A 26,897-nucleotide genomic window follows, 5' to 3' on the forward strand; every position below is an offset into this window, starting at 1 on the left:
AAGTGACCACAGTGTATAAGCGGTGGTTGGATAAATTGTACAAATTCATAAATAGTTAAGTTTGTCATGAGACTGGGCTGAAACTGCGCATCTCTAGGTTAAAGCCTGTTTTCACAGCACTGCTGGAGCATTCAGAATGCCCTTTAACAATGCTGATATCATGATGCAACATAATTGTAACATGCAAAGCCTTGATCACACTTCTTCCCTTCCACAACAAGTACACACATCATGTAAACTGAGTACTGTCAAATTATTTTGACAACAGCTTCACTAACTGTTCACTTCTTAACTGTTTTTCTTGATATGCAAGTAGCAGCGTCACCTAGACAGTTGGGGCACAGAAAAATACAACCTAGTGTCCAACTGCTTTTTTCACTTTTCAGCCTTAAAAAACAAACCATTTAATATTATGCGAATGCATAGATGAGATGAGTAGCAGTGTAATACCGCTGTATATCGACACGGCAGGTCTAAAAACAGTGTGCTGATATGAAACCATATCGCATTTATACAACAGATTGATGGCACAAGTGTGTAAAAAGGAGTGTCTTTAAAAACCTACTTTTGTTTATACGTCCTTCAGCCATGCATGCAAATCTCAAGCTGACAGCTTAGCAGTTTAGTGAAGGCTCTGTTTCTGAATCAAAAACATCACTTCAGATTAGTAACAAAGAAATGCTGATTTGCTTCACTTATTTTACTGCTATTAAAAGCTCACTGTACCGTGTAGAACAGAGGTGGGGAATGTCGATCCTGGAGAGCAGAGTTTAGCCCCAACCCTGAAAAGAAAAATAAAACCTAACTACATCCTGAGGACCTTGATTAGCTGGACTTAAGGGTTGGAGATAAACTCTGCATGGACACCAGCCCTCTAGGATCAACGCTCTCCACTCCAGGCGTAGAGTATTATGAGAATCTCATATTCACAATAAAACATCGATTTGAAAGTCTGCTGAGGAAATCGATATCTTTGTCGTACAATCCTTTCATCTGGTAAGGGTGATTTTATTGTTGAACAATATTTAATAAACAACAATAGCAGCCATTATAAAAGTGGTTATGAAATTCACTCAAAACTCGAAAGTGCCGCACCCTTATACTGTATATAGCATTACTGTTAAATAAAATTTATTGTGATGAGATTTTGCCCTAAGTCGAAACTATTTGCTCTGGAACAAAAAAATAGATTAACGTTAATAGACCATGTTTAACTATAGAGACATCAAAGACAGCAGCAAATTCCAGAAGATCTAGTCGAAGTAAGGCTGCTATTGGCAGACTCGTGAGCTCTGAACAGCGACTGAGCTCTGACAACACTGAGGCAAATTTTTAAATAGACTTTACCTTCATAAAAAAAAGAAAAGGAAGAACTACATTCACACCTAAAAAGTCTTCAAACTACGTCCTGCGACACAAAAACCATTTTGTTAATTATAGTGGATTTGTGTGTTCGCCATGACATAAGGACACAAAACTTAAAATAACATGAAAGGTGATAATATAAAAATAAATTCTATATCAATAAATATTTTAATATAAACAGCCCTAAAATATAAACAGCGCTAAAATAAAACTGACATTGGTCTTAGTATAGAACTCACTAAAGTACTTGGTATCAAAATTGAAAAGGAAATTATTTCACTAATTTGTGTAGCCTGTAACGCTTAAAACCAAATAAAGATTAAAATGAAAAACTAATTATAAACCTCTTTGATTCGTGTGTATCATTAATGCAGCAGATATGAATGTGTGGAAGTGAACATAAGAGATATGTACTTGGCTTCTGAGACAGGAATGAAGTCTTTTGGGCTCTCCTTACACTTCAAGAACCATCTCTATGTAGTGTCAGGATGGCTTTGTATTATTTAACCATAGGCACTCAACATTTGACATAAGACGGGTTTGGAGGGGTGGAATTTGCCAGGATGTGTTCAGCGGATGATCTTACAGAGTAACTCTGCAGTCCATCTTCAGGGATCTGATTATAGGGAATAGATTCAAAAGTCCTCAGGTCAACGATGTTGGCAAGGCAAGACATTTCAGTGGAGATCAGTGTCTAAGTTGTCAAGGAAACAGAGTTTACAGACTGTATCACAACATAAAGACAAATACTGCAGGTTCTGCTGGAGTTGGGTCAGCGTGTCAAATCATTCAGGTATAGTTAATTATATCTTTATGATACTCTATAGATTATCAGAGAGCAGTATAGTTAAAACAGTTGATCCAATATTTTTTATGGTAAATTAATATGTACTGTGATAACATGACATAAAAAACAATGTGAAATTAGAAGAATGACAAGATCAGTAAATTAGCACAATTAAATTTTTATTTTATAACATCAGTGTATTACACTGTATATAACAAATTCTTAATATTCATGCCAGTGTGGTAAAAATAAACACTTTTCCCCGCACCTCCCTCAGAAATATTATAATATTTTTTACACTGATAAAAAGGCAGTCTCATTTACAGTGGAAAAGGAGCTTAATAAACTCAGTGGTCACTGCTTCCAAAAGGGTTAAGAGGAGCCTGGGCAGCACTTTAGCTATGAGAGCAGATGAGAGCAATGAAATTCTGCTGACGTCTGAAACATGCAGGTCTGAAAGAAAGAATGAACCGCAGATCAGCTTGAATTGACGGCTTATCTGACACCAATATCTGTCCAGTTAAAAATGAATTTAAACCTCAACCACCTTTTCATTCATAAACAAGGTTCTTGTGACAATTTTGAGGTGAATGCCTAATCTTCACCTTTACAGTTCCTATATACTATCTTTTTTCATGTTCCATTGTTGAACAGCACTGAATCACATAGGACTTTACTTGGCTTTTTGACACTGATCATTAAAGAGACTTTAATTTCAAAAGAGAAAACACTCTAAGAAGTGATTATGAATATAATCAGTTTTCATCCTTGCATGTGACTCACCAATACCACTATTGGTGCAGCCAAATGGTTTGTAGTCATAAATACTTAACGTTAAATGAATAGTTAAATGGACTTGTGAGCATACTTCGATGACTATAAATACTTCTATCTGCGAGGTCCAAGTTTTGGTGAGTCAGAACTGCGGCAGAACATAAACCATGAGGAAAAACTAACACTCCAAGCAACTCTGAAAAGAGTAATAGAAAAGCACAAGCCAGGAGATGGATGCGCCACTGAATATCTCTTGGAGTTAAACCAGTAATTAAGAAATGGAAATGCTTTGCAGACACAGCTTTATGGGAGAGTGACAGAGAGAAGCCTCTGTTAGAAAATGGCATATGACATCTCGTCGGCACTTTACTAGAAGACATGTGGGAAACATTAAAGCCAGCTGGGAGAAGATTTGTTTGTCTGATGAGATGAAAATTGAGCTTGGACAGTAGATTAAACGCCATGCTTGTTGTAAGCCAATGTCACATGATCTGAAACACACTATCTTGTTGTGGGGATGCTTCTTTCCCTAGCAGGGCAAAGCGTAAAAATAAATGCAGGAAAACATAGAAGCCCCGAAGAATCTGTTTTCAAGCAAGATGACAATGTTAAGCAAAAAGACAACGCTTATTACAGGGATAGTTCCCAAAAATGAACATTCTGTCATTTATACTTGTTTCAAACATGCCTGAGTTTCTTTCTGCTGATGAACACAAAAGCAGATATTTAAAAAAAATGGTAGTAACCAAATAGTTGACCGGTGTCACACAGAGACAAGATTGGCGAAGAAAATAAGGTAACACTTTAGTATAAGAACCAATTCTCACTATTAACTAGATGTTATTAGCATTGTTACAGTACTGTCAATATATTGGCTGTTTATTAGTACTTTTAAAGCACACATTCTGAATGAACATATTTAATATCCTACCTAATACCTAAACAAGCAGCAAAATAGAAGTGTAGTATAGCAAAAGTTTGCTAATGGTGAGAACTGAACCTTAAAATAAAGTGTGACCGAAGATAATGTTCCAAAATAGGCCGTAACATGGACTACACCAGAAAAAGGAAACTGACCAAAAAAAAGAGAAAATAAATAAATAAATAATAATAAAAATTAAGAAACTAATGAGCTAATTAATACAGTAATGTATACAGAATGAATGAATCAAACTGACTGAGAAACTAAATCAATGAGAAAGAAAGAACCAAAATACAAAGAAACATATCTGACACAGTTGGTTACCAACATTCTGACAGAACTGACCGAAACAAGAAGTTTTGGGTGAACTATCCCTTTAACAAATCCAGATTTTTTTGTCCAACTCAGAATTTATGGGTGCACTTTATAAAGGTCCTTTTTCTCAAGACACTTATGCAACCTGACAGAGCTTGAGTAGGAATACATACTAGGGCAAAATTAATATACTTCTTAATATACTTACTTAAAATGGTTAGTGTCAAAAAAGCCAAAATATTTCCTTTGTGAAGAAAATTTTAAACAGTATGAATCCTTTGAAAAGGCACAACAGCTAATATTTTCTATGAGAAAAACTATTCTTATGTGTTATTAAATAAACTACTTGTCTACGGTATAAAAACTGAAGAAATAATAAATGTCAATTTAATGTCAGTTGCTATGTTTGCTGACTGTGGTGCAATGACCAGCATATGCTAATAGGCATTTGCTGTATACACATGTAATGTCTTCAACACTGTGTTTTGTGATGAGTTTTTAGTGATTTAGTGCCCAGGCCTCTGCCCGTTTTGTGTGTGTGCACGAAAAGTCGCAGCTAAACACTGCTTTGGCAGGCAAATATCATTCTCATTGGCATTAAGTTTTATACAGTTCAAAAATGCAGCATGCAGTCAGATGCCAGACTCCCAACGCCTCACTGGGCTTGTGGTGCTCAGGATCGGGCACGTCATCTCAAACCCTTCCCACTCCGAAAAGTTTCAATACCCAGTGGAGCCCAATACCCTCATAGCTTTCCCAAATCTGTGTGTAATCCTCAAAACAGGCACCCTGGGGTCCACGCAGCGAGTCAGCTCCATTCCATTACAGGGACACACGTCGTCTGCCACACTATTACAGCTTTTAGCATCTATTATATCCATCTCTTCAATTTCATGGGAGACTCAAAGAATAATCCCTTTCACTGTCTGTGCTCCTCTCCGCTGGGCTGAATGACAGGAAAAAATAACTCAAACACAATGAAGGAGCACAGGACACTGAAATCTCAAGGCATGACACCAGTGAACGAAAAAGAATAAAAATTATTACTGCTATTTATTATATATATTTTTAAATTTAAAAAAAGTTGAAGTCCACTTTAAAGGGATAGTTTAGCCAAAGACAATTCTTTCAAATGTATTTGTTCTCATTTCATTTAAACAATTTATTTAGTGAAACTCTCATCTATCTTATGTTTATTTTGCTCAAGTAGCAAAACAGAAAACCCAATAAGGTTTTGTCACCATCCACTGGTGACAGGTAACAATGGGGCTGGGAATTTGAGAAGGACACTGATTTAATGCGATTAGTCTTTGGTCCCAATTAACAACATAATATCTGCAATAATGATTAAAACAAACGATTAGTAGTGAACTAATATTATTATCTGAGCACTTACAGTTATGAGCATGTGTTCATCAAAGAGGAAACCAAACTGGAGAATAATGGAAGGGATATGTTAAAAGCTATTGCTTTTATGTACTGTTGCTTATTTGTGGATTGCTTCATGATAGAACATTTTTATGTAAAAGGATCTGTATGCAGTAACAGCCAACACTCCTGTTGTTCTTATATTAATCTTAATAGTCTCTCACCCGAACCCTATTCACAATTCAACATCCCTTGTGTTTGGTATGAACATCACCAGAATGGACTAATAACATACAATAGAACTGATGGGAAATAAGAGGTGAAGGGGCATTAGTCATTACACTATAAACCGTCTAAAGCACCCATGAGTATGCTGATACCTAGTGAGTCACTGCCTGTGGCTATAATAATGCAATATTTAGTTCCCCACAGCACTTTCAAATGACCAACTGAAAGGTTCATTCAATATCACTGCCTTAGTAAGCAGTTTAGTGTGGCTGTAATCCAGTGGGTACTGGATTAAAATCTAAAGGTTCTGAAATATGCATCTGGAATGAAATTGTATGTGGGTAGCATACATTGATATCTCTTGGGAAACATAACTAGAAATCCATGACCTTTCATATGTAACACACAATGTTGATGCCATGCAAAGAATTCAATGCATGCTTGTATAATTTCCAAATGACCTGAATGTGTTCATGCTTTCCCAAAATGCAGCCCCCCACCCCCCAACCCCCTTTGAGACTTGCACTTTGTATGTTTGCATAATTGATAAGGGAAAAACAATTAGTCCCTAGTCCTACCATGCCAGAGCTAAATCCATCCAGCATGCAGATATATCTCTCTAAAACATGTAAAACAGCCCCTCAAAAATTGGGCTAACTCATTCCTCTCTTATCTATCATAACTTTCCACAAAATAAATACAGAAAAGGCGATAATGATAATGGAATTTGAACAGTGTTGGTAATGAAATGTGTTTTGAATATCAAAAATGAGTTTAGTTTTTTGGATTATCGCCTTAAACACATCCAAGAAATCACCTAGGCAAACAATCCTGCAAACTTCCAATCATTATGCTTATAAAGGAGAACTGCATACTGGGGGAAATAGTATTTGAGAAAACTGTGCTAAAGGGATTGTTCACCTAAAAATCAAAGACCTGTCATCAATAACTCAGCCGCATGTTGTTTCAAACCTGTATGACTTTTCTTTGAGTCAAACACAAAATCTTGAAAAATGTCTGTTTTTAGTCCATACAATGAAATTTTATAGGGTCTAACGGTATGTTGGATCTCACTGTATTACCAACAAAAACAGGTAACTCATTCTTCAAAATATCTTCTTTTAGGCTCTACAGAAGAAAGCAAGTCATACATATTTGGAACGACATCAGTCAATTTTTGACTAACTGTCTAATTTAAATGACTATAGCTATTAATAGCCATTCCACTATGAAGAATGACCAATAGCGGCATTAAACCAAGCCTGATTTTGTCTTCCAGCAACCCAAGATTCCACGTCTAGGGCATCAAGCTGTCATTCAAAGAGAAAATGCCCTGAAATATCACCTGGTTAGAAGATCCCATGTGCAAGGTCAGAATAAAATCATCTCCGCATGCAGCCGACTCTGTACGTGTACAAGCAACTACTATCTGTAGAGAAGATTTCATTGGCAGGCCAGAATCCAGCTGGACATGCAAGCATATATTTACAACAGCAAGGATCCTTCCTCTAATCATCAATATTCACCTTTCCTTCCTGAGTGTGAGGAAGGGAAGTGATAAAAACAGCATATCAATATCTAAATATATTTATCCTAATTCAAAGAGGTCCATTGTCCCCCTCCGTTTCTGGAGTGACAGGCTGAGAAACGGCAAAGATGTCCTGGCACTGAAGTGGGGTTTTTGGCGAGGAGGTCTGAGGAGGTGGGGAAGGTTTCCTCTTCTCAGAAAGAAGTCTCAGAATCTCCCCCACCTGGTCCTCCAGAGCTGCTAGCCGGCTATTTAATGTCTGGATGTCACCTTTTAGCTCCAGCTTTGCCTCGTACAGAGTGTTTTGAAGCACAGTCTGTTCAGGGACAGGTGGAAAGTGAATACCCTGAAGGGTCATGTCGCCCACTCCAGGACTGGGCTGTTCGTATGGGCTCCTTTCCATTGAGCATCTCTCGTATGGGCTCCGTGAATCACCTACCCGGTCTATACGCAAGTCACTTTTTGTGATTCCGCTGTCGCAAGAATCAGTCTTGTGTAGAGCACTATTCTCATCAGTCTCATCACTACTGTTACTGTTTCCACCGGGACCCCTTTCGCTAGACCGCCCACCCTCTGCTTCCTGGCTTTTTCGATCTTCGGATATCACATTTAGCGGCTGGGCTACATCCCCCCATTCCTCTTCCTTCTGCTGCGGCTGCTTCTCTAGTTCCAGCGGAAGCATAGGAGATGATCCTGATGCAATGTTATGAAAACGCATCCAGCCACGTCCTCTTCCTCCTCTTGGTCTCACTGGACTTGTTACCTTCAGACAATGTGAGTCCTCTACACCAAAGCTGGGTTTGAGCTCCATAGCCTCATGGCCTTCACTTCTGTTCGATTCCTCAGTCTGAACATAGGCTAGGGCGCTCTGAATTGGGGTTATCTGTGAAACGGTGACAACACTAGAACCACTGTTCCCATTTCCTGATCCAGGGGCCCCGTTTTGCATGGGAGCCACGTGTTGATGTTGAAGAGGGTGGTGGCCCTGGTACTGGGGCTGATATTGCTGCTGATGAATCTGGTGGGAGAGTGGATGAAGGTGGTGTTCCACCTGAAACTGGTTCCTCTCCAAGTCATGCTGGGATGAACCTTGTGTGCGCATCTCTTTCTGTTGCTTGAACTTTTGGAAGAGCTTTCGGACGGGATGGTCTACAGGGATTGACAACGTCACCTCATTTTTCTGGTGCCTCCTCTCCTCTTCCTCCTTCTTGACATCAACAATCTTACGGAAAACAATCTGTGGAGACATAACAATATGTATGCTTGAAATCCATTTCTGCATTAAAGGCAATAAAGATTCGATTGAAGTTATAAAGAGGCACTAAGAAGGCTTGAAGAACTTTTATGCTGGTTATATCATCCACTGGCTAATTACATCGAAGCAAGAACATATTTGTCATGATTAGGGTTGCATAGATTTACGGTTCCTATTTTTCACTCCTGACCTTTACCTCCAAAGCAGAGGGGAATAGGTCACCATATATAACAACTGATAATAATTCAAATCACATAGCTATGGAAGCCAGTTTCCACCTCAAAGTAAAAGAATTAAAATGTTAAGTGTGAAAGTGTAATTAAGTTAAAAAAAATTTTTTGAAATGTGCAAGAATTATACCTTTAGGTTTACAACAGCTTGTTACTGGGACATTAACATCAATGCATCTTTGTAACTTGATTCCCGCTAAAAGGTCCAAAGTAGTATCTTAAGGGTCCATAATATTGTTATTAGCTTATGATATGTAATAGAGGTTTTAAAGGTAAATAAGGTAAAGAAAAAAGTACTACTTTGCACATTTTATTTTTGTCAGTGTATTTGTGAGATGTAAAGTCACACTGTGTGATATAAAGTCATAACTGTGAATAACAAGATAACAGAACCTTTGTTTTTATGTGTTTTAATTGTTCTATGGAGTCATTTAACACATTTCATGTTTTAGAGTTAAAAACCCTCACTTGTTTAATCGTATCTCCTCAGATGATAATGTAGATTCCTGACATAGGTTGTTGTTCTGCTTGTAGACTATTGGATGTGATCACGCTTTATGTAGAGAATAATGCATAGCAATCAGCTTTTTTTTTTTGTAGGTGGTGTTTATCGGTTTATCGGTTTTGCAAATGATCTCTTCAAGTGTCCAAACCTGCTCTGCAGCAGCAGCGTGTGCAGCAGATCGAATACACTAACTTTGCCATTTTCATTAGCAACAAACCATCCAGAGATTTGCTGTGATATAATAATCACACTGAGACATACTGTTACACTGTTATATATAACTATTTAAAGCAAAATTACTTTTTTATTGAATTAACCATTCACAAGCTGAATGCTGTAACTGAAACCACAGTATCTATTTCCGCTTCAGCAAGAGCCCTTACTGGTTTATATATATATCACTGTAAAAGATGAAATATTTGCTCTCATGCTTGCGGCCAGCTATCCAGTCAAGTGCCACTGGCATTGTTCCAGGAGCGTGACAGTATTAAGCAGGACAGTAGAATACACAAACGAACAACACTGGAGCTGTGCCAAGTGGGTCAACATTTAGGTTAAGGAACTTATATCATTTAAACTACCATTACTTCAAGGTTAACAGAGACCTGTACAGTGATTCACAGCACCTTGCAGACATCCCCCCTCCCCCTCCTCCCCCCGATCTCTTTCGGCTGTGAGGATAAGCATGGCAGTAGCTTTGATCGCATACGTTTTAATTAGAGTGTTAATTAGCCACCCAAGTCCCCTAGCTGAGCACCCTAGAGAGTTCTGCACGGCCCCACCTGACATACAGAGCAGGACATGCGGCCACACAGCTTGTTATTTTAATGGAATCACACGTTCAAAGACCAGCCTGAAATAGCATTTTGTTTTGTGTAAAACTCTCGCTTGTAATGATTGTCTAATCTCCGTATCACTTACAAATTACAGTAGAAAAAAACATGCGCTTCATGAAAATTACTGCATTCTTTTTCATCGCTATCAGTGTCGTGTGAGATAATGTAACAGAGGCCGTGCTGACTTAAAAAAATTCCTCCAGGCAAACATTGGTCTGTAGTGTTAAAAATAGAACAGAGCGTGTCACGTGCCCTTTAGTTATCCCTGTGCAGTCTTTCGGCACCCTGAAGTGCTGCGTCGCATGTCACTTCTCATCTCCCAGGAGGACTCTGGTAAATAATGAATCCAGCCCCCTTCTGCCTCTTCGTATTATTTAAATGTCGCTTAATACGAGTAGAATGAGATGGGAGTGACGGAGTCAACTAGAAAGAAAAAGAGAGAGTGGGCTAGGAACAATATGTAGCCAAATACAAAGTAAGCACTAGGGTGCAGAGTGAGGATGCAACAAAAGAAACAAAGGTGTGTTCAGTGATGGACGCTAATTGTGTTTGGGAAGTGACAGGAAATGGTTCTAAAAAATACTTCTTAGAAATAATAGTCATCATATAATGCTATTAACAGTTGTGGCATTTAATTTGCATTTTGTCACTTTTTAGAGCAATTCAAATAAAGGTTTAACTGCTACAGTATTTAAATGCTGGCCAATACTGATAAGCTATAAATATTGTTTTTAATAAAAATACTATCAAAATATCAGATTTTAAATCTAACAAAAAAATTATAATACACATTATGAAAAATAATTATTTTAAAGATCACATTTAACAATGTTATTCAATTATTAGAGTTTTTAAAGACCATCTTTAAATAAATAAGCGATAAACGACAATGGAGGCAATCTAAATATAATATGTTAATATAATAAACTGTTATATATTTAATATCAGCTGAGTTCCTGTAAATTAAAATAATAATAATTATACAGAATATTGTCATTAACCAATATATAATGCATCCCTAATTTAAACAGATGCAACAACCCACATCTTTCATCCTTGGCTTACTGTAGCTAAATATAGTACAATAATATCTGTCTACCATTAAACACCATTACAGACTGTATATGAATGTTAAAATGCAATGTAAGTGATGGGTATAATATATGGATGCAATGTTATGTGCCCTTGGAATAAAAAAAAGAGCTGTGAATTAAGTGAAGTGCCATTATGCCAGAATATAAAGAATTTACTCTTTGGCCTCAGCTATGCACGCTGTTTAATTATTCCCTTTGTGCAGCCTCTTATTGGATAATGACAATTATCACAACGCTCAAGCTATCTGCTGAATAAAAGCAGAGACAGAATGAAAAAAACATGTGTCAACAGCCTGCATCTCTGCTGCGGAGGAAAACTGATTAGGGATTTATAATGATCTGTTAGCATCCATGGGGAATTTTAATGAAGAATCCAATATTTCATTTACACTCTCTGGAGCAAGCGTTATTATTCTAACATTCTTCACCTGTGTGAAAAGACTTTGTTCCTCTTCCAACAAAGATGGATTGTATAATTGGAATAATTGCACAGGCATGCCGGGTCAGTCTTGTTTTATTTAACACAGCCGTGAGTTCACTCCTGGACAGAAACTCAAACTAATGAGCTGTAGTATTAGACTAGTATTGCTGCATGTCTGAACACCAAAAACTGTCCAGCCTGCAATTTAACAGAACTGTCGCAGTAGGAGTATTAGGGACAAATCTACGCAGCATTTATTCTACATTTCAGGAGATAACATCAGCCCAACACAGCAACAGCACCTCAGCCAATGGTGTTTCAGAAACCTGTTTGAAAACAGTCATTATTAGTCAATACAATTAAACTTTAAGGGCTCCTAATGATTCCATTCAGACTCTATTGATAGCCCATATCATGGACAAAAAAACTACTAAAAGATATTCTTGTTTTACAGATGAAAGGAAGTCATTTGGGTTTGGAATAACAGAGTGAAACTATATTCACCCTACTTACATTTTTTTGTGGACTTTTAACAACATTATCCCAAGACGTGTCAGTGAGGTTAAGTTTAGCAGAAGAAATTGTCAGTGCTAACACATAAACACCAACATTTAACACCACGTGTGGTTGATTGAGGCAGAAGTAAAGCAGATGCATGAGCTCAGAGGCCAGGCCACGTGGTTATGAAGGAAAAAAGACAACATGAATGATTTATTAGACCTGGAAAATGTGCTTTATCTCACTTCCTCCGATTTCGAATTAAAGCACCTGACTAAGCTGTTTAGCCCATGATTACCAAAATAAAATTAAATAATACGATTAAACAACAAAGTGTGCATATTAATGAGCTTCTCTGTAGCGAGAAACAGAGACTTTTTACAAGTGTATTAGTTCTGGTTGCTTTGCTTCAGAAGCATTGTGACATAAATAAAGGGTTGCTAGAGTACTATTAAACAATGTTTGGTTAACTCGATGTGCAATACTTTTGAACAAAGCAATTATTTAGCTGAACTTTTAGGAAATGCTCTCAAGCGATGTCCAACTTAAATGGTACAATTACTCATTTACAGTACATGCCTAAAATGTGTGCACTGGGAAATACTGTAAAAACTCATAACGGCATTCAATCAAACACACTACTGTTCAGCTCTGAGACTAAGTGTGTTTTTTCTTTATCATTTTTCCTCTTTAAAGTCCCTTCAAGTATGCTAAATATATTTGCCTACTTATACATAGTAGGATGGCATTTTTTCATTATAATTTAAGTAAAAAGGATATGTACGTAAACTTATAAAATCAAGTGAGTATTTGGGTTTTGAATTTTGTTGAGGTTTTCCTTTCGATGTAAATTTGAGACATTATTCACGTGATTCATTTGTCTAGACAGTTAAAGATGCTCTCTCTTATTAGTCAAATTACCAATTGGTTCTAATGCGACATGCATTAAGCTGTCTGTTAAGTTAAACTCTTAAACACCTGTTTCTTTAATATATACATTTAGCTAAACAAGAAAAGAGGCCTACTTTCTAAAGAAACGTTCTCACAGTCTTGTTTATTCCCATTGGACATTGCCTGACTTTGATAAATACATGAAAGGAATGAGACGACACTTTCATCACTCGTGACAAGAGCCGCATGGAGCGTAACATGCTCTGACAGGGACTGAGTGACAGACAGTGGCAACGGTAACAGTTACATCCCCGGGGATGAGGTGGATCATGAGAAAAATACTTTACCATACAAAAATCCATTTCTTCTCATTCAGGTTTTATGAATGCCTCTTCCTTTTCAAAAAAAAAAAAAAATACAGTACTGGAATTCATTGAGATAAACAAAACAAATAAATCCTCGTTTTGTCTACTGATTAGATTTACATATTTACTTTTATTCAAATTGGTTATTGAAGATTAAGCTACAAAATAAATAAATAAATAAATAAATAGAAGTAAGGTTGTTCTTGATTAAAAATATAAATTCATAAACCCACATTAAAAGCCAGGCACAGTTATTACGGAGCCCTTTAAGGGACATGGTGAAGGAAAAAAATTTGGTTGAGTGGGAAAAATGTGTTCCCCTGCATTCTCTCGCAAACTTTTTGCATTCTCTCGCAAAGATATTTGTGTTCTCTCATAAAACATGTGTTCTCTCGTGACACATGTATTCTTGGGCCAGGTTTCACGTCTTAGGTCAGCTACAGGCCTGTTTTAGGCTTCTCTTTGTTTTTATATTTTAGACATCCATCAAGTAGTGATGAAAAATGCTGCGCGGCACTGTTGGAAACAACACAAGACCGTGCTATGCGACTGAGAGCGTCTTGATGGAGTTCAGTGTCCCGCAGAAGACAGCTGCCATCAGCAGCTGAAGAGTTCTGCTTTCAGACTCATGTAGTAGTCTTGCCGCAAAGCCCCAGCAAAAGTAATTACCATAAATGTGTCGAGTGTTTATCATTCTATATTAAGCAATAAGCACAACCAGCATTGGAAAATGAATCAAAGTAAAATGTACAGCATGACTGTTGACACTTTTTGAGAAGCATTTGCCTTTGTTCTGGTTTGCATTGTGACATGGTTCGGAAAGGTTAGGAATCATATTATACCCAGGTGCAGAGATTATTTTTTGTATATTATATGATAATCAACTCACAAGGTTTATTTCTGTGCTTGGTTTGAAATTATTCAAATGACTCACATTAGCCCCGCTGAGGTGTAGTAACAGCAGCTGTTAAAAGACTTCCAGTCTCTGCGGTCTTTTATACAGCTGTTGAAGCTTTAGTTTTGTTAAAAACTGTTGAAACTACATCCATTTGCAGCTGAATATAAATTAGGTATCTGTGGACTGGGGATGCAAGTCTAGATAAGTGGTGTAAAGCCCTAATTTTGATTCTGGTTCTCATTTAGATACTAGATTTACTGAACAGTCCCACTAAAATGTCTATATAAAAACAAATAAACAAGAAGAATACTCCAGTGGTCTTGAAAATTATAGAAACGTCTAATAACCGAGAGATGCAATTGGGCCTTAAGCTTATTTATTATTTATTATTACTCATACAGAGGTTTCCCTCCAGCTCAATCAAACACAAAGAATGTATTCAGGCTCAGTCGAAAATTACAGGAATCTGTGTTAGACAACCCAGACTGATTGGACATGTGTGATTTTGCCAGGATTTTGGCAAAACCTGAAATTTCTTGCTTAAGGTACAGAGCATTTTGGTACAGTTTGCTGATGACAAATCCTCAAAAGGCGCTATTGTTTTTCTCCATTGCAGATGTGGGCTGAATTAAAACCCTTATGTTGCATTGCTTGTAACATGTTTTACAGTAGTTTAAAAGTGAACTATCCAGTGTGTGGAACTAAATAGCATGTTTAATATTCTCCCAAATGTGACTGTGGCAGTGTTTTATCTTGCACATATTATGGCAGTTCAGAAATGAAATGTCCTCTATTGCATTTAAAATTAACATACCACCCACACTGAAACCTAAACCTAACGGATAATGTTAACAAAAGCAGACGTGAGATGAAAACTTATTTGCTGAAGCAGCCATGCCGTTTTAGCTTCCTTAAGGCTTTGAGCTCTCTTGACACTTGTATCAAATATCGATATCATAATTTGTATAAAAAGGAGCAAAAATGGTGGGTGTGTATATGTATGTTTTTTTTGTTTTTTCTGAAATGTAGGGAGTAAAGCTTTTCTAACAAGCTTGGGTTGGTGTTAAAGCAGGAATGGAAATACATTTTGGACTGAACACTTCTGCTTTAAGCACAACACACACAAAAAGTCTATTATTCTGTAAGGGTTGAAAATAAACCATACACTGCATGGAAATAAAATAAACTACCTACAAGGGAAGTGGTTTTTATTGTTGGTATTGCTCTATTAGTTGTGTTTGGGTGTAAAACAACTACCATAATCAGTGTAGGAGATCTGAAATGTGTCCCTGAGTTTTGAAAAATTCAGATGATTTTCTGCAGAGCAAATGGGTGTAGCACAGGGAATTGAAACAAAAGTGCACTGAGTCTTCCAAACACAGCAAAATCCAACAGTGTAGATTAATGGGATCTGGCAAGCATTTATCCTTCCTTCGCAGCCCCCCTCCCATTCAACACTCCTCCGCTTTGCTACTTTAAGTATAGCGAGATGCTGAAGATCTGCCAGAGACAGGGTCCACTCCCCCCCTTCCATCCCAATGCTGAGGCAGCTCGGGAACGCCCCGCTCAGCACTTTCCAATCACGGACGGCCAATCAGCAGATTATTGCCCACTACTTCAAAGTCAGGACTATGATAGTCCCTTTCAGACGATCACACCCATTTTTTGGCATTCAGACATTCGAGTGCCTCTTTTCACTCACCTATAATGCTTCCTGTCAAAGTACATCTACAGGATACAGGGAGCCGAGGCCATTTTGCAAGCCATAAAATTAGAGGCTCTGTTCGGGGATCAATAGCTATCTTGGCCTTTGCTCTTGGAGCCAAAAAGCTGCATTTAATCAATTCATGATTAAAGCACCTGACTTCCTCTGCCCACAGACTTGCCAGCCAACCTCAACTAGTCTAAAAGGAAAATTTCCAGATCAGCACAGGTTTAATAACAATCAGGTGAAATAAATTTCAAAGAAGAAAATCAGCCAGGAGTTGTCTAAAACGTTGTCTAAAAAGGTATTTTACACATTTCAAGTGCAAGTTTGATTAAGAAAATTTAGGTGAAAAGTCCAAGTAAAAATAACTTTTGCACTGCTTTTCATGTTCACTATACCAAGTTTCAGATATCATCTACTATATGTACCTTAATGTTCAGGATTACTGAATTTATTTAATGTCTTCACAAACTTCACAGACCATAATCTGAAGTAACTTTCAAAGTAATTCCGGTACACCGAGATATTGCCTTTGAAGTTTAGATGTATCCCTGAAGTAATTCTGTAAGAGAAGGCATATGGCCCATTAGAGTTACTATTTTTATCGATAATGTCCACAGTGGCCATAGAAAATATTATAGTGATCTACTTATCTGCTTTTCAAACGTATCAACAGAGCTTTAAGAACTGAAACAGCCTGCAGCATAAGATTAACCAGTCTCATTGTTTACATAAAATTTCTGAACGTGTCCTCCCCAGATTCCAGGAAGAATTTGTACAAATGCAGTACCTCAATATTGCCTTCTGGCAATGAGACGGAGCAGCTGTAATTGTTTCTATTCATTATTTACCAAAGACAAATGGAAAAAATGTGTCTTGCCTCCTTTGGGATACAGTTGTCCACTTCTCTTCCACACAATCTCTCAAAATGAACTAATACTTGAATATTGTCATGTTTTTAGATACCCATGTACTGTATGCACACAGTCAGACATGCACACACCCTAACATCAGTTTTTTTCCTGTGCACTTACTATACTGCTTGTCTTTGAAAAGGCCATATATGCACTTACTGTAACTTACTTTCAGAAAACATTAAAAGTTTCTTATAATATGCATTTATTTTTAACTTATTTGCTCAACAACTCCCAAACAATTCATTCGGCAATAATGTTTTCCAAACCCCTTCAGTGATTGGTCAATTTCATTTAAAGCAGTGTTTGTGAGCTTTTAACGCTCCAAAAGCAGCACCTAGTGGCAAAGAATGAATTTGCATTTTCATTTAGATCAACGCCAAAAGACCAAGAAGTAGGTGGGCAAAATGCGAATTTTTCATATTGACCTCAAAATGCAAAATGACTGGTTTCAATGATTCAGAGACAGCTCTTTCTTTTGAGAAACTATAACAACACCGCATAAAAAATACTTTTCAAAAATCCAAAAAAAGGGGCACAAGTTTTATCTTCATTCATTATTTCTGTGATTTTCAACATCATTATTCTAGTCTTCAGTGTCACACGATCCTTCAAAAATCATTTTCATATTTATTTTCTGCTCAACAAACAATTTTTTATATGTTGATTCTGAAAATTGAACAGAAAATTCAAAAGATCAAATCTTTCCTAACAATTTAAAAGTCTTCACTGTCAATTTTACTAATCCCAAACCTTTAAACAGTACAGTACATACACATTCATACTGACACGCTTCCAATACTAGCACCAAATTCTTTTCAAATTTGACAAAACCCTATCGATGTCATCCAACAGGACAAATTGTCAGAATTTGCAACAACAGTATAAACTGTATCACAGAAAACCAAACGTTCAAGGATGTCAAAGATCCACAAATGAAAAATTCAAACACCGCAAATTCTTGAAAGGATTCACTGTGGGACACAACTGAGCTGTTCTATTAAGCACGGCTTATTTTCTGTGAGGACACACTGTGTTCTGATGATTTCTGTATGAATCTTACTCTTGTTGCTGAGAGAGCATCTCTCTGCCTGTCCTGTTGGCAACGGAGGGGATGATAAAGTTGCTTCGCCCACCTTATTGGCAGGGGTTTGCAGCCTTCCAAAGGCCTTGCAAATCTTGTTATGAGGAAAGCGTGGCAGGTATGGAGGATTCTGCTTCCTCTTTGCGTTTGCTGCCTAGATGAATCAGCTCAGGCAAAAAAAAGACTCAGATCTGACACTAATCAGCAGCCAAAGACAAACAGTTGTGAGCCCAGTGGGTAATGCTGGAGTATTTGTTTGAGATCGGCTTGCACTGTCTGCTGATCTAGCAAAGGGATCGTCTACTGAACACGTGGCCTCGAAACTGGATAGATAAAAGTCAGACCTTTCCTTTAACACTGCCAAACAATGTCTGTCAATATCAAACCATCAAAGCTCGTCAGTTCCACAGAGCTTAATGTGATCTACTCTGAAAAAAGAGAAAGTTCACAGGAACAGTTCTTTACAAAGCACACCGTAAAGCTAATCCATGACTCAATGTAAAGCCGTGGAAAAAAATCACTCACTAACACACTAGTGGCCAAAGGCCTGAGGCTCTACGGCTCTTTTAGAGTGACCTTTGCCTCAGAGATATTTACAGGGCTTTCACTGAGCTTTTTCCCTTACAATCAGGACCTCAGTGAGACGTTCAGACATTGACCAGCAGAGATAAGCCATAATGAGGGAGTCTGAAGGACAGCTGAAGAAGCCTTTAAAGAAAGTGTGAGAACTTGGGCTGTGAATCTTTTATTTTTATAATAACGCCACCTCCTAAAACACCTCTTTTTAGCCATCACAAATATCCTTCTCCCATTCCCAGAATGCATTGTGATGAGCTCAGTGAAAAAAAATAAAGTCACTAGTTTAGAGTGACTAATATTATCATCTGACGCAATGGCTGATGAAAATTCAGTTTTGTCATCGCAGTATTAAATGACATTTTAAAATAAAAATTACAATAAAAAATTTATTTACACTGCTAATATTCTAATATTTCACATTCATTTGTACTGTTTTTGATTATATAAGTGTAGCTTTATAGCATAAGAGACTTCTGATTAATTAATATGAAAATATTAATATTATTCAGATATCATTAAATAGTTCAATGCAATTGTATATGGATTTTATATTATATATTTTATATGGCATAAGTGCAAATTGAAATTTCTGATCAACATTTGTCATGTTGTGTGTAGGGTGAAGATGAGATGACAATAACGTAATGATATTAGTAGGAGGCTGCACTTCTTATTATCATGCATCATAAATGTGTGTGGTGTGTGTTAGTTGGTCGGTGTGTGTGCGTGTGCGTGTATTCCTGCTGATTTGACTCATGCTTTATTCAGAGTGTGCGCTGCGGGGGGCCGTTTCTCCTCAGTAAAGCCGGCCCATCAGTAGCGTTACCCAGTTGACTGAGCACAGCGGGGTGATGGGGCGGCCTCTGTCACTCCACCGACAAAGAAACCACCAATGCCCTTAAAACACTTCACACTATTTTCACCTCAGCCTGGTCGCTATAAACGATGCTTCTCAAGTCTAATATAAATGATGGGTCTAAAGTCTAAGATAGCATATTCAAATAATAATCAAAAGTAAAATCGCAGTATGTGCATTGAAAACCAAAAGTAATAACGCAAAAATAATTTTCATTAGGAGTGAAAGCATGTAGTCTGCTAATGAAAGACATATCCCGAGCTATACGAATCAACTGCATGCAAAATTCAAGAACTCAAAGTTACTCAGAGACCATGAAGAACCATAAACCTTTAAATCAATTAATTTGTGCCCTCAGCAAAGTATCCTCTCATTAGACAGGTCCTTTTTTGCTGTGGCCAGAGGAAATAAATTAATATCACGGCTCACTGATTCCTGTCTGTGTCCAAGAAGTCCAGCAGCTCTATGAAAGAATTTAGTCATTTATTTTGTTTACTTGAAGGCATATAAGAAGGATCTCCCTTCCCTCATTATTTATAAATTACATTAGCATACCTAATTTCAGTGCTTCTTATCCTCAATAATATAGATTAGAGCAAGAGAGGAAATCTTTGCATCTAAATATAGTTTTACACAATGCTCACTAATTATGTAACGCAATGGCAGTAAAGTGCACAGCTGAGGTCTTCTAATTGTGTTGTGAGTGCACAGGGTCTTTCTTTTGTCAAGAGACCCAAAGTTCTCCATGGGCGGTCTGTCAGAATGAATCATTTATGTATTTAAGGAATGTGAGGTCATGTCTGAAAGCCACAACAGAGCTCTGAACTCATGCCAACACAGCACACAGCAGGACTTCACAACACACATTCAGGTCAAAGTGCACCAGGATGTGCTAGAATCTCTTAAACAAAAAAAAAAAAAAAAATATATATATATATATATATATATATATATATATATATATATATATATATATATATATATATATAAGAGGAAAAAAAAAAGAAAAAAGAAAAAGAAAAAAAAAAAAGCAAAATTGTTGTTTATTTCACTCATAAAGCATTTATTTTGTATCTAGTTTTTATATACTGTCCATTTTTCTTCAAATAGAAGTTTATCATCATGTAATTCGTCTTAAAGCTGGTTGGTTTTATTCAGGCTTTTTAAATGTCAGGATTTGGGAAAAAAAAGCCTTCTTGGACCAAGATTTGAGAAAAAGTGGGCGATTGTGTTTGAGTTCTATTCTCCAAGGCATTTTAGAAGGGATTCAGCAAAAGTCTGTAGCCATTAGAATGTGATTTTTGGTGATAACAAGTAAGTAGCGCTTACCCGCTTGCGGAGGTTGCAGGTGAGGATGAGGTTTCGGGAGAAGGAGTTGGCAAAGGCCGTGTAGAACTCCAGCACTTTGAGTAACGCATCCCTCCGGATGACATGCAGGTCGCAGTATGTCAAAGCCCTCACGTTAGCACAGGCATGAGCCAGTGTTGATTCCTTCCAGAACACATCACCAAACACGTCACCCTTACCTGCGACAGGAGACAGGGTGTAGTTTGAAACAATATCAGAAATAAAGTTGCAGGAGAAACACCCTTTGGATTTGCCTGGATTTCTGCAATTAATCATACTTGAGTCATTATTTCAGTGTCACATGATCCTTCAGAAGTCATTCTAATGTGCTGATTTGCTACTCAAGAAGCAACTATTATTATTATTATTAATGCTGAAACAGTCTGCCAATACCCAAGATTGAAGGAGCTGTCAGAGCTACCTTGTCATATAATGAAAGTGTCATACATTCTGAGTTTGCATCAGACCTTTGTGCAGGTCTGCTCTGCAATTATTGGAAATGTTTGGTGGAGGTTGCTGCTGGTAATAGAAGTGTCCATCAGTAAGAACATGGAAATATTATTTTTTTTGTATTTTTTAGTATAATTCTTTAGTATTATTTAAGGTGACTGTATTTGTCTTTAGGACACTCAGTAACATTTTAATACTTCAATTTTAATAATTTAAGCAGCCTGTTTGTCTTGTGTTGTGGCTTGAAGACATTCACAGTTAAAAGAGTAAAATTCTGAAGAAAAGAAGAGTCAGAATTCTGAATAAAACTAAATCAGAATTTTGAGTTTGTATATCAAAACTGTATATCCCACAGTTCAGACTTGTGGGATAAAAAGGCCCAATTATCTTTTGTATTTGTTTCTTATCCCATGGCAGAAACAAGCTGCCATGCATCTTACTACAGTATGACATAGGTACAGTATCTTCTAAGTTCACACACCACACTCAGGAGAGGATCTGTACAAAGTACCCAGTGTTCAGTGCTTTTGATGAGGGGCATCATTAGGAGCCCAGCAGGTTTAGTCTGGTGGGTTCAAGTAAACGCCTTGGGGCTAATTAACTCACAGCGTTCGCATCTTATTTCATTTCATAATCATTAAAGCAAAAGAGCATCTGATCCAAATCCCCATTAGAGAGAAGAGACGTTAACTTCCTCTCTTCAGTGCCTCATAAGGTCTAATGTCATGTCGTTTGCAGTTACACACGAGTCACTGAAGGGCACGTCACATTCTTGTGGCAGTGGTACATCAGCAAGACTCGAGAGATGAAGAGATCAAGAAATAATCTCAAAGCAGGCCTGAATGTGCACGTGTTCATCAAAACAAAAATTGTTCTCTTGTTTTTATTGTTCATTGTGGAATTGGTTCCAGGCTCAGAGTTAAATAAGGAGGTAGCAACTGTCCTTTTTTTTGCAGAGACGAATGAAAAAATAAAGCTGTACACAATTGGACAGATCAACAATGTCAGGATAGTTATTGTTTTGTCCATTTTTAACAAGAGCTTTACGAGCCAAGACTTACTCATCTTTCACAAGAGCAGTTTGCATTTGTGCTTAAAAATATCCCTTTTTCTCTTGACAACAAATCTGGTCATTGTTAGAGCACTGGCTGCACTGGAGAGTGTGTGAACTATCAGTGAACATCCCTTTGAAACAAAAGACTCAACAATCAATGGACAGAAAATGGGTCCCCACAGTTCCATTACTGGAGGATAAGGAGACGGCGTGGACAGAGTAACAAATGCTACCTATAACACAAGGAGCAGACTGTGGGTTTTTATGTTACTTTGGAGAATGGACGGTAGCGAGTTCACTGTGCAAGATCCTGTGAGAAATCCAGCTTTTAGGATCCACTGCATTAGTATTGCGCCCCTTTATAAGTTTGTTATTTTTCTGCGCTTATCCGAAGCTTAAAATGTTTTGGAGCTGCGGTGTGCCCTCAGGAAAAACCTGCAGAGCTCTTAAGTATTACTGTAGTACAAACTGGCTAATTGTGCAGCATTGGGCTTTCTTGATTTTAATGAGAATGAGGGATGTTGTGCAGAAAATATTAAAAGCGGAAGCTAAGTATATATTGAAATAAAGCAGGGCTCTGTATATTCAGGCTGCTTAAAAACTGAATATTTTGGATACTGTCGCATGTTTCATGCCAGTGAATATTTTATTCAGTGAATAGTTTATTTTTAAAGGTTACTTTTTGCACAGGCACATATATGGAGGTCTTAAAGACTAAATGTTCAAAACCTGTTAAAAGCTATTGAACATTTTCAACATTATTGGCTAAGAAGAAAGATACAGTTTATTGAACATACAGCTGATTTCTTGTAACTTCAATGGGGTATGGTGTCACAATATATGGGGTAAGTTGTCATAATGATAAACTATTAACAAAATGAAGACTAGTAGAAATTATTTTTATTGACTGACAAAGTTCAAATAAAAATAATATCTAAAAGCTTATATACTTAAAAATGTAAATTAAATTTAAAATATACTGAAATGACTAAAACTGATAAAAATGAAAGATTAACAAAAAGAAAAAATAATAGTAAACCGAATTTGCTGTTTAAACTAGGTGTTTCAAATCAACATACATTTGTGTATTTGGATTTTCAGTACCAAATCGTATAGTAACTTGAGATATAGCCCTTGTGATGACTTCCCTATGTGACAACTAACCCCTGAGGTCTTGCTTGACATTTTTTTTGTGTGGTAAGAATGATTTAACTCACCTAAAATGGCAATAACCTCATCATCCTGAATGACCTCCAGCGATCCAGAAACCACAAAGCAAAGAGTGTCCACGCTCTCCCCTGCGTGGAAGATGAGATCTCCCGGAGCGCAGTGTGTGGTTTGGAACTCCACCGCCAAAGAGCGCAGACAGCCGTCACTGGCCAGCCGGAAGGCAGGGTGCTCGTTGAACACCTGGCGGTTGAGGTGCACACAGATGTCTGCACGCATGTCCTTAGGACAGATGGACAGAACCTAGCGAGCACAGCAAGGAAAGTCATGTCTTAATGACACATTCTCCTAGCAGTATGTACATAGTTTAATGAAACTCTTCTTGTCATAAAACCTGAATTCATTTGTTCTATTTAGTACCTGCAGTTAAATATTATAGACTAAAATTACACAGCTTCTAAGTATATGCATGTGAGGTCAAATAATCTGTAGAAAATATTTGTAAAATCATACAGTGAATAAATAAATAAACAAACAAACAAACAGACAGACAGACACTGAATATTAATGTAATAAAATGTTTTACATTTGTGAGAAAAAGACAATGGAGCAATGAGTGGTTTGTGATCTCGATAAACCAATCAGAATCAAATATTACAGAAAGCAATGCAATAACGTGGAGTACATCATTTTATTAAAATGATAGGCTAGAGCACAGAATTGCATTAGTAAGAAATGGGTTTATTTAGCCTTGCTGTGCTTCATTACTTAGGCTAGATAGAAAAAAGAAGTCAAACTGAAACATGTTTAGTTGCTGGTCATATTTGGAAAAATAAATTTCGAAATATTTTATTTGTGTGCAGTCTACAGTGAGAGTTAAAACTGAGGCGAAGATCCTGAGGTTATTACAAAAAATATTCAATAATGTTCATACTGTAAAGGTATTAGCATACTATGATTAGCTGCCTTTGACACTAGTGATTTACAATTAAATGTTATCTTTAATAACCAAAGATGATTAGAACTGATTATGTCTGTTAATCATAGTTTTTTTTACTGTTTATTGATTCCAATAAGGAACCAAATATAGCCGCTTATTAAGTGTCTCATTAGCTGAGGGCCTCAGTATTGATTAAATAACAGGGAATCAAGTCTTTGCATCATGCTAAATAAATTAGATTTTAGCAATAATAAAGTCCAATTATATCAAATAGTGGTTTATGTAATGTATTAAGTCATATTTATATAGTCATATATTAATACTGTATATTAAAAAAATGACCCAAATTTCAGATGACACATATAGGCTCTCTCTTAAAATGTTTTTCTTTTTTTGCCATTGAATCCATCAATTAATAACCATCTTTTGCCGTTAATCAGGATTTACTAAAGGCACAGAGAAAAAATTGCGCTGAAAAGGCATGGACACAGTTATTTTTGCACCTGACCTTATTGAATATCTCAAGAAGTCTTATTCTCACTTGTAGGAGTTTCCCTTTCAGACACAAAATTTATGGGAAATTCAAATTTATCCCACAACGAGATTTACTAACATATGCGTTTGTCAAATTACTGGTATTTGTAGCATTAATTAACAGCTAAAAGAAGCATGTCTTAAACAATTTTTCGCTTGAAATGGCTGCAGTAATTGTTGCTAGGATGAGACACTGCAGAGAACTGAGGGCATGTGGTTTCCATGCATATTCATTAATTTAAAATGCCAGAAAAAACACATTATCCAAACATATCGTTGCCAAGCCATGCTATATTTTAATTTACTTCAGGAAATTATAGACGACTTAGAACCCTCAACTAAAAGTCATGTAATTGTACATTGTTAGTAAATCACCTACAGAAATTTTCACACCCCCTGGCTCTGTTTTGGAATTGCGTTAATTTGCCCTGTTTAGTAAAACTGGCCCCATATCTGTATTTTCTTTGAAGAATGCTGCAACTAAGTCATATAATAAAAAATATGTATACTAATATTATTTCAATGTAGAGCTGGCCAAAAAACTATGTGTGTAGATTTAAATATGCATAGTACTTGTGTGTCAGTGCATATGGGGTTATGGCATTAATATTACATCATTAAGTGCCCATAAAAAGTTTGACATGTGCTGGGTGCTTTCACAAGCTAATGTTTCCATTTTACACAGAAGCACAAGCATGTAGGCCGTTCTGTGCATGGAAAAGATCTAATGCACTCAACTTCACTTCACCAGAATGCAATTACAACCGCAAAAACCAATTACACTTTGTGCCTTCATTACCTGTACAAGGCCATATTCCAATTCTGATCTGCTGCTCATGTCTTGATAATAAATAATGCAAATGAACAATGTTATATGCGTGTATAACAAATATATAGACTTTTGGATCATGCTCTGCTCAATTTATAAATGAAAAGTCATGACAGGTACAGATTTTTGTCCATCTCTGCTGTCTTTATAAGAATGTTTAAATTTGCCTATTATGTCCAGTGCCATACATCAATAAATGGAGAGGATTTCTCACCCCACACTGTTATGAGAAGTCTAAATTTGAGGTTGAATAGATCTACTACATTCCCTGAGGGTTGATGTCTCCTGGGATATTATGCAATTTCCCATTCCTCTTTTAGAATGAAATACAAAAGGTCTTGATGGAGAGGCACTTATACAAAAAAGATGGCCTGCTTTTCTCTTATTTTAAGTTTGACATTTCTCACAGAAGGATAGCATCCATCAGAAAAAAAATTCTCTTTAGTTCAGCATTTGGGATTTCACTACTTACATCCAAATGTCTTGATCAGAAAGACAGATGAGAAAACTAAAATGATTAAAGAAAAGTGATTAAACAAAGCCTTCCGAAATCAAAAGCACAACCTAAGCCTCGCGTAGCTAAATAAAAAATATTAAGTGCTTGTATTTTCAAAATGTGTCTTTTGCAAAACAACAAATACTGATGAAAGCAGCCATGATGCTCATGTTTGCAGAAACAAATCTTCATAAATAATGTCACTATTGTATAAAAAGAGTTAAAATGTCCCCCCAGTTCTTATAGTTACATGATATTAGATCCAAAATAAAATATCCCAATTATCCAATACATTTCCCTTATTGGGGCTTTCCACGAATGTGCTGCAGGTTTACCCACCTTCTCTGTGTCTATGCCTTTGGTCATGGCCCATGTGGACACAATGTAGTCCATCACTCTCTCGCTCAGTCCTTTAGGCACCTGATAGAGCTTCAGGAAGTCTCTCACATTGTTCAACATCTCATGGTAGCGATTGGTGTTCGTATACATCTGCTGAAAGATGGTGGTCACGTTTCCAAAGATGGTGGCGTACAGAAGAGCTGCAAATCAGAGAGGGTCACTTTAGAAAGCTGCTATATACTGTATATATATATATATATATATATATATATATATATATATATATATATATATATATATATATATATATATATATATAT

The 26,897-nt window shown here is 36.9% G+C and overlaps 1 protein-coding gene across 1 annotated transcript in view; it reads right to left on the minus strand.

The window, feature by feature from the left end:
- Window positions 1–2,323: 2,323 nt before the first annotated feature.
- Window positions 2,324–26,897, minus strand: part of kcnh5a (potassium voltage-gated channel, subfamily H (eag-related), member 5a) — a 72,755-nt gene continuing 48,181 nt past the window's right edge. Inside the window, exons 9-12 of the mRNA XM_043236194.1 lie at window positions 26,578–26,777; window positions 23,490–23,742; window positions 20,751–20,947; window positions 2,324–8,524 (exon numbers count right to left, since the gene is read on the minus strand). Of these exons, the coding sequence (XP_043092129.1) occupies window positions 7,358–8,524; window positions 20,751–20,947; window positions 23,490–23,742; window positions 26,578–26,777 (1,817 nt within the window). The 3' untranslated portion in view covers window positions 2,324–7,357. The remainder of the gene's footprint in view (window positions 8,525–20,750; window positions 20,948–23,489; window positions 23,743–26,577; window positions 26,778–26,897) is intronic.

Source organism: Puntigrus tetrazona, chromosome 4 (assembly GCF_018831695.1).
Source record: "Puntigrus tetrazona isolate hp1 chromosome 4, ASM1883169v1, whole genome shotgun sequence".
NCBI classification, from domain to species: domain Eukaryota; kingdom Metazoa; phylum Chordata; class Actinopteri; order Cypriniformes; family Cyprinidae; genus Puntigrus; species Puntigrus tetrazona.